Source organism: Nestor notabilis, unplaced genomic scaffold, assembly GCF_000696875.1.
Source record: "Nestor notabilis isolate BGI_N333 unplaced genomic scaffold, ASM69687v1 scaffold11534, whole genome shotgun sequence".
Taxonomy (NCBI): domain Eukaryota; kingdom Metazoa; phylum Chordata; class Aves; order Psittaciformes; family Psittacidae; genus Nestor; species Nestor notabilis.
Window position 1 is genome coordinate 881 of NW_009926898.1, and position 9,439 is coordinate 10,319.

At 45.8% G+C, this 9,439-nt stretch overlaps 1 protein-coding gene across 1 annotated transcript; it reads right to left on the minus strand.

Annotated features, from left to right (window-relative positions):
• Positions 1–621: 621 nt before the first annotated feature.
• ANXA4 (annexin A4) lies at positions 622–5,638 on the minus strand. The gene is made up of 11 exons (XM_010013804.1): positions 5,568–5,638; positions 5,056–5,150; positions 4,585–4,698; positions 4,330–4,420; positions 3,563–3,642; positions 3,142–3,198; positions 2,408–2,501; positions 1,834–1,929; positions 1,331–1,389; positions 984–1,106; positions 622–726 (listed from the first exon to the last, which is right to left on the minus strand). Exons 1-11 carry the CDS (start codon positions 5,578–5,580, stop codon positions 667–669), a joined length of 882 nt encoding a protein of 293 aa, XP_010012106.1. The 5' UTR covers positions 5,581–5,638; the 3' UTR covers positions 622–666.
• Between the last annotated feature and the right edge of the window lie 3,801 nt (positions 5,639–9,439).

Here is a 9,439-nt window from a genome sequence, read left to right on the forward strand (position 1 = left end):
GGTTTTTGGGGACGAATTGTTCCTTAAAAGGCACCATTCTAACGACATCACTTTATCCAGAGGAAGGGTCTGTAACAGAACCCTCATGATTTATACTCCCACAAGCCAAGAACACGGGGCTGCTGCAAAATCAGGGCAGCAAGAGATATCACCAGTGACATCTTCCTTTCCTATAGATCCACAGGCAACATAGACATTAAGTGCACAATGCCCCACACTAACAGGGCAAGTTAAGACCTAAACATGCTTGTATTTTAGATGATTGAGTTGTGGTTTAATTATCTTGCAAAACCTGAAGCATTCTGCACTCTCCATTGGTGAGGTTAATTTTATCTTATGCAGCCTCTCACATTCTGCATCCAAGTTTGCTTCAGTTGCTAAGTTTTGCAACAGCAAAGGGACAGCTTGTCAGGAAATGATTCAGCTTCTATATATTGGGTGATAGCATTCTGTTTAAGATGGGCTTTACTAGCCCAAGTAGTAGGCAAATGGGTGTTCCAAGCAGAAAAGCATATAAAAGGGTCAACTGGAATGGCCATTATCTAACCAGAACATTAATCCAAGTCAATGCTCATAGCAATTCATAAGATATTTGGGAAAAAATTACAGGAAAGAAATCCTTAGGATCAGCCCCTTCCCATCACCCAGACAGTAACCAGGCATCCTTTAATCCTCCCCACCACAGAGTCTGAGCAGCACTTTCCTATAGTCTCCTGAGCAGTCTCCCTGGAGAGAGAAGGCAAAAGGAACGTGGTTAGTTTTACATCTGCACGCAAGGCTGGAGTCTTCCCAGCACATGTGATTGTTGTAGGGTTTGTCCCTCTTTGGCATTTAAGAACATTCAGGAACATTTTCAGTACATAAATGTAAAGTCTCCTTAATTCCACCTCCTCTAAAACACCCAACAGATGTCAAGCAGGGACCTGCCTCCTTCAAGCTGTTTAGCAAATCCAGCTCCTTGTTTCCAACACTGGAAAGCTCACCTTAATGAAGGAGTAGAGTGATTTCCCATACATGGTCAGGAATTCCCTTCTGATATCCAGCATATCTATTTCAGAGCGGGACACCATCACTCGGATCAGTGTGTTGTCGTCTGTTCCCAAGCCCTAAAGGAATAAACCAACTTTACAACTAAGTACAGAGCATTCTGGATAAATCAGTGACAGACAAAGGTTTTATGACGTGGTCTTCTGTGGGATCTGTTCCTAGTTAGAGAATCTTTGCATGAATGGAGTGATCCACTAGCAGCTGATGATTGTTGTGATGCTACTGACTCAAGCAAGGAAAGGCAAAGGGAAGGGATAATAATCTCACACCAAAAGCTCTTTACCTTCATAGATTTATACAGCCTTTCAGCAAAATATGCAGGTTTATTCCGCATGCACTTTACTGTAAGGAAATGAGAACAAGAGAATTAATACCAATAAAGACAGAAGGAGAGGATCTTCCAAACCTTTACGGTGCTTTCTCAGTGCAGGTGTTTATTCTGCAAAGATGCAACCCAAGGCCAACAAACAGCAAGTACAATGCAGACATCCACAGTGATCTGTTATAAATTGATGTCTCCATGCCCACTAATATTTTCTTTAAGGCTTTAATGCTTCCTGACAGCAAATGTCAGATACCAAAGCATCACTTGGGAAAGCAAATAATGTCATAAGGCACAGGATTTTCTCACCCAACTGTATCTGCAAAGATTGAAACACTGTGGCTTGCAGAAAACCCCCAATGGATCTGCCTTGTGGAGCTATGTGAACAGCCAGCCAGGGCAAGATACAATTTCTCTGGTTATTTAAGTACTTTGTACCCAAAGTTTAAAAGCAGGGAACTCACCCACAGCCAACAAAGCATCTTCCAGGTCTCCTGACATCTCAGATTTAATGCTCTCTGTTATGTCCTTATTAGCAATTCCTCTGTAGGCATCAAAAACTAGGAGGAAGAGTCAGTGACAAAAAGAGCTTCAGGGCATACAGTGTGTAACCCATGGAGGATCACTTTGTAAGATCAAGCTCTTCAGGCTCAAACTGAACATTGCACCATTACTGTAAGATTGTAAGCTAAATCAGGGCTTGTCCCATGGAAATAACTCATTTTAATTACCAAGTCTTGCTAATTGGCCTACCACTGCTGCTAGCATTCTCCAGAACTGATGGTTAGTGATGGCAGTTTAAATGCTCTGCCCCAGAGGAAGTCACACTTCATCATCTACACTTCATGGGTTGGAGCAGTTGTACTGATTGTTTTCTCCAATCCCTTTTTGTCTCAGGAGGGAATAAAATGGTCTTAAACAATTGAATGCAACTGGGTTCCTGCTGTCTCAGGAAGAGTTCACAATCAGTTCATGTGTAAGTATAAAGTATCGTCCCCAAAGAAGGAAAAAAGTCCAGGACACCGCAGAGGATCTTACCTCTTAGCAGGTGGTATCTGTTCCGTGTACAGAGGATGGCCATGAACTGTACCTCATCTGTTCCCCATTTCTGCTCCCCAGCTTCATACAGGCACTTGAAGACATTATGAATAGACAAAGTAAGGCTAACTGAGGAGGCCAGAAAGACCATTAACCTGACACTGCCACGTCTAAACCGTGTCCCTAGGCCAGTTTACCCAGTGAACAGCACACCCATCCAAGCCACGAGCAGCCAGCTTCTCCAGGAGAATGCTTTGGGAAACAGTGTCAAAGGCTTGACTACAGTCAAGGCAGACAACATCCACAGCCCTTCCCTCATGAACGAAGCAGATGACCTTGACAGAGGAGATCCCTGGTGCTTGAGCACTGCTGGCCTGAAGCTTGTCCAGATCAGATACCTTTCAACAACTATTAACCAAGCACAGCATCTCCCAATGGAAATGTCACCTCCCCTCCCAAAAACCCAGCCTGCGTAGACACTTCTCACCACAGAGTTGCAAAGGAGGTTAGAACCATTATCTCCATTTCATCAGCTGAATCAGAACAGCAAAGCAGCTTCTCTAAGGGTCGAAACTGAGAACAGAGCCCAGGTCTCCACCTAGGGCACTGCTGTGGGTGCTTCAGGTTTACTGTTCTACCTTGATAAAAGTGAGGTCTAGAGAAAGCAGGGGTTTCACCACACACCACATGTACAAGAACAGACAGTTCTTGCAAGGAGGCAAGTTGCTACACACCTGAGCATCTTGTTGAGCAAGGGCATCATCCACATAGGTCCCCTCATCTCTATTACCCTGCAGAGACAGAAGGATGAAAAACTCACTTCACCAGAGCAACTCCTGCAAATTCCCCATTGAAAACAAGTTAATGGGATCCTGAAAAGGGAACGATAGCTTAGAAATACAGCAAGATCTGGCTCACATGTGATGTGTACTTTGAGATGAGCAGCAATACACTCTAACTGCCCCCTTTCATGAAGAGCACATGGCATTAATGCATAGCCAGAGCCCTGCAGGGAATAGCCATGTGCAAAACACAGCTGAGGTGAAAGGCAAGGTAAGTGAAATAAAAGCCAGCCTAAACCAGCTTCTGGACTGAAGGGAGAGGCACATTAATCAGCAACAGGAAGATTCCCTGTTTCCTTTAGCTGGGACTTACCGTCGAGAGGGACACGAGGACTCTTCGAAACATGGAAGATGTGTCAGAGACAATGTCCTCCTCAAGAGTACGGCCATACTCTAGCAAAAGCACACACAGATGCCATCTGTTAGGAACAGGTCCACCACCTGGACAGCGTTTGTCCACAACATCTGCCAGCTGTAAGCTAGGTAACTACATCAGTCTGCTCAGGGCCCTAAACATCTTGGAACCATAGAATTGTTTAGGTTGGAAAAGAGCTTTAAGATCAAGACCAACCATTAACCCAGCACTTGTCCCATCCCTTGTTCCTTGGGAGCAGAGACCAGCCCCCTCCTGGCTCCATCCTCCTGTCAGGCAGTTGCAGAGAGCGATAAGGTCCCCCCTGAGCCTCCTCTTCTCCACACTAAACCCCCCAGGTCCCTCAGCCCTTCCCCATCACACTTGTGCTCCAGGCCCTGCTCCAGCTCTGGTGCCCTTCTCTGGCCATGCTCCAGCACCTCAATGTCTCTCTTGCAGTGAGGGGGACAATCACCACCCTGCTCCATCCCATTTTATTCAGGCCAATTCAATTTCTGGGTGAAATTCTGACCTTTGAGGCTTTAGCAGTCCTGCTGCCGACACTTGTTTAACTCAGAGGTTCTCTCTGGACAAATGGCAATATTTCTATCTGCTGGTTTGTCACATTTAAAGGCCATCAGACCTTTCTCCTTCCCCTCCCCATGCCCATGCATGCACACCAGTGCCCTCAGGCAGTATGGTGATGGTTTGCAGCGTGCACCACGTACCAAGTTGGTAGTTCTCATTAATGCGCCGAATATCTTCGTTTGAGCGAGAAGCCAGGATTTCAATCAGGCAACCTTCATCTGTTCCTGCTCCCTAGGGAGTCACAAAGACAAGATCCAAGAGCATTATGACAACTGTTTGATGTGCCACTAGGGTATTTTTCTAATGGTATAGAAGTGAACACTAATAAATGTATAATTATGGCATAGCATGCTAAACTGACTAGAAAAAGCAACAGAAAAGGGAGCTTCCCAAACCTTGATAGCCCTCCTCAGTTCACGCACGTCGTACATGATGGCAGGAGTCATCATACCAACGATGACCCTTTCAAAGTTCCCACTCAGCTCAGACTTCAGGTCATCAATCAGATCCTAAAACACGGAGAGAAGAGAAATGAGCTGGGAGAAACAGCCTTTGGGAACAGGACAAACTCACTGAGTCATCAATCAGATCCTAAAACATGGAGAGAAGAGAAATGAGCTGGGACAAACAGCCTTTGGGAACAGGACAAACTCACTGACCACTTGTCTTCATGCTCCAACATGCCCTGGATGAACAGCTGCTCTGAAGAGAACAAGGCCAAAACAAACTTGGCCAGGAAAAGCTTGTGCTGACCTTACTGTTGTGGAAATTAGGAGGTTGGTCACATTTCACCCAAGTGGTATAACCCCAGAATGCCTCCATCTCCCAGGTAAAGCCACAGACACCCATGTCTGAAGACCACCTACCCTGCCAATAGTGCTTTTATACGTGATCAGAACTTGCTGACGTTGGGAAATGTTTAGTTTGGTCAAGGTGTCAATGATGGCATCTTCATCTGTGCCTGGAAGAGAGCAATGCAAACCAGTCAAGCTGCTTGCACAAGAACCAGATGCATGGTCTGGTCTTGTCCAGAGTGTGCCATTAGTCCTAAGCTTCCATTCCTTACACGACCTGGTTCTCGACATCTTCTTTTCCTCACACAACTGGTTCTCAACAGCACTGGGGACTAGATCAGTGCACAGAAGTGCCTCAACCAGTAGTATGGCAGTGCCACACCACAGGAGAGACAAGAGCATGACTAAGGATGGTTTTGTGGCCAAGACTTGGATTTCCAGTTGGGTTTAAGCAACTCAATTCCTTTCGGTGCCCTGATGGGGCAATGAAAATGGCTGGATTTCCCCTCTACCAAACCACCAGACAAACATTCCCAATGCTTGGGGAATAATAGAGGTTGAATTGTGGAGGGAGACCAACTTACCAAATCCCTTCATAGCCTTCCTTAGTGCCTGTGCTTCTTGCTCAGCACTGAAGCTTGAGGCCCCCTTGATTGTTGCCTAAACCCACAGGAGAGGAGTTATGAAAGACAGACTCAAAGGGACATACACATAGTAGAGTTGAGTTTAAAAACCCCTTTCTTTCCAGTTGAAGCCCACTGACCAAACCTGACTGATTTTATACCAGAATTCCTAAGAAGAGACAGTTCTAGAGGGACTTCCCAGCCATATAAGAAATAAGCTGCTGGGACACAGCTAAAAGGAGAAAACATCTTCATTTGCTGCCCACAGAGTATCTGATTTCCAAGGAGACAATGGCAAGCAGCCTGTCATCTCTGTTCAGTCTGGCTGGGGCTTCTTCCCAGCAGTTTTCCATGCAAATCATAGATGAAGCTGTTCCCATCAAAGCCCTATTCCCGACTTCTCCAAGAGCAACCATCATTCTGTACCATAAGGTACCAGGAAGCACAGTGTTTTACTCAGAGCAGTGATTCACAAGCAGGTTTCTCCTGCCTCCTGTCCAGTGCCATTTCTGTGGGACTACACTTCCAAAGCTCTTAATATTCCCTGAAAACCATCACCAAAACACTGCTTAATATTCCTCTAGGATAGGCTTTCTGAAACAGGGTAACTACCTTGCAGCTTGAACCTGGAAAGAAGAATATAACCAGGAAGTTTAGCTGGAGAAATTCATCCATTAATATCTGATTGGATTTTCCATTAACTCCCAAACAGGAAAAACCCAACTGTGTGGGTCATTCTCCTCTAGAATAAGGAAGCAGAGAGAAGTGATCAACTCCCCTTCCCCTAAAGGAACAGTGATAGTGTTCTTCCTGCTGTGTCCTTATCTGAGCTACACTCCCCATGTTTTATCTGATGAGAGCAACTGCTTGGCGCAGCATGGCACAGAACACACACACTCACCATGGCTCTCAGATGGGGTCAGGCTGTTTCTGTCTGAGTCTCCCCGCAGTTGACAACTGTAATAAACAAGGAGTGTTAGTTTTCTAGCAAATAATTAATAGAATATACCTTCTCTTGCCAGTTAATGGGGCTGGTTCGGTGACCATCTGGTTCCTCTGGGGACTAAAAGCAACACCTGAACTCCCATAGCAGCATCCCTGTGTTTCCAGCCCTCCTTCCTACTGAACAAAGGCTGCTTGCAACAGCCCTGGCTGAAGGGGGGATGTGGTGCACAAGCAGATGACCAGCACTAGATTTAAGACATTGCTATCACTGGTGTGCCAGCCTGGCTGAGGCTACAAGGAGAAGGAGATAACATTGCCCTGGGAGCAGAGAGACTCAATTCCCAGGGCCTCCAAAACACATGGCTTTGACCTTGCCAGGATAAAGGTGAATAAGGGTGAGGGTGTCCTGACAGCCTTCACACACACTCCTTGGGAGGCAGAGACAGCACCCGGGTGTAGATGAGCATGCAAAGGATAACGTCACTTGAGAAGTGGGATGGGAGAACTATCTTCCATCTATCCTAAAATCTGCTGCATTCAACCCTTCCTCAGCTTGCTGCAGTGTGTAATTCCTTGTAGGGCTGCAGCTTTGACTGTTAAAGCCCTCAAAAAAGAAACAAACCCTTTCTTGCCATCTCCCCAGGGTTATCTTTTCTGCTTATGGTTTGGCTTTCATGCATAGGGCCTACACACGAACACACTTCCTCATATCCCTGGTCTGTTGATAGCACCAAGACAAGGTTCACTTCCCTGCAACTCAGATTCAGCACAGCATGAGCAGAGCTTCTGCCATGAAGGGTGATGCCAGTGGCTGATGACATCTCTCCTTAATCCTGCTCGTGGTGCTTAAGGGCTGGTAGCAAGGAGCCCAGACGGTTGTGCAAGAACAGGAGTGTCTTTGCTCATGCTCCACATGACTCTTACAAATCCAGGATACACTGGGAGGGTGCAGTTCAGGCAGGTTAGCTCAGTGTGACATTTGCCACGGATGTGTTACACACAGGCACTCCCAAGTGCTTTCTAGGTCATCCTTATTACACCCTGTGCGACCAGGCAACGTATGGGAAGTTATTAGTGTTGAGATATTAGTGGTGCTTTCTTTCACTTGGTGAGAGATGTCAGCAGCCAAAACCTGACCTAGACCACGGAAAAGTCATCTTTGCTCTTCTCTAATCTTTTACAGAAGTATAAACCCAACGTTGTTTGCTTTAGCCAGACACTAAATAGTGGCTCTGAATTTCACAGATGTTTTCCTGATGTGGTTTTACCATTCACTTGGCTTGTACACAGGAGCAGGAATATTTGACAGCCTGGTTTATGGATTAGAAAGGTCAATAAACAAGGAAAAAGAAGTGGGAGGCAGAAAAATCCTGTATCCAAATGAGTTGGCAGAAAGAAACCAACACATGAGGAAAGGATGGGTGTGCTGGTTATAGGGCAAGTGCTCCTGCACTATCACATCACAACAGAATCTTGACTGTAAGATTCCAATTCTTCATCCAGCTTAAACATCGTATGAAGAAGATAAAGCCAGATTTGTCAGCTTAACACAGTTCCTGGCCTGCAGCTCAAATAGGACAAACCAGCTTCAGGATAGGAACAACACTCACCTGTGTTTTGAAGAGTTAAACTATGCATGCAGAGAGTCAGCTAGAAAGTGCTGAGGTGTCCTGGCTAATCCCTGTCCTCATGGCATTTGCTTCAACCCACAGTAAAGGCCTGAGCTTGCTGATACCCATCAGGAAACCAGAGGGTTTAAGGTCAGAGATACTAACAAAAGTAATTTTAATAGAAATTGATAAACAGGATTTAATGGCGAGGTTCACTCTACCAGAAACAAAAAGATTGTGTCAGAACTGGCAATGATTTATACAGAAGTGATTTATACAGAATTGAATTGAAATGATGTGTACAGAAACTGAAAATACAAAGGAATAAGGGAGACCCTCCTGTTGAGCCATGAGGTTCAGATTAGACCACTTTGCTTCCTAAACCTGCTCTAAGAGAAGAATCTGGGTGAACCCAGGTTTAGTCCCAGCCCTGGCCAACGGTTTACGTCTAAAAGATGACAAATGTCATTTAGCAGCAGTTTCTATTGTTAAAATGAATCACAGGATTTCTAACACTTCATTATTGAATCTAATGTACATGTATTCACAAGTAAGTACCTAAACTAACACGCTAAGATGGAGATAGATGGATATACAGATTATAGACATATATACATGTTTGAATGTTAACTATTTCCCTTGGGTGCAGTGGAAAGTGTAGCATAATACTTATCCTATACTGATAACATACATCAGCTTTCCCTGCAGGGTTGAGTGTCAGGGAGCAGCAGGAACAGCCCAGGCAGCTGATCCCCCTATTTCCTAAACTTGGAGAGTCTGGGGGCTCTGAGGGGCGTCCCACACACAGGGAGATAACTAGATCCACCCTTCCTGTCACTGCGTGGCCCTTCCCACCCTTGTTGGGTGATGAGAATTAATGGTCAGGGGGTTCCCAGCCATCCAACTCCATGCACTTGTGCGAAGGCTAACAGGAATTCTTGGGTCTGGGAGAGAGGGGGAGGGATGCACAACCACAGTACAGTAAACCTGGCTTAGAACAGGCCCAGAACACTGCGCCCAGATGCCAGAGTGCAGGTGCATGAGGCTTTCCTCCCATTAGGCAAATCTTTCCCATGGATGACTGCTTCCTGGCAGGCCCTATCAGCTAACCAGGCACTTACAAGTCCCCATCGATCTCCTCTAAAAGCTGAGTCCAGAATAAACCTTATTTATCAGAAGGCAGCCGAAACTATCATGTGTGCTGCCCACTTCCAACCTAGGCTTGCTTTGAAGCCAGTGCTCCTGACTGCACTGAGCACACACACAGCTCCCAGCACC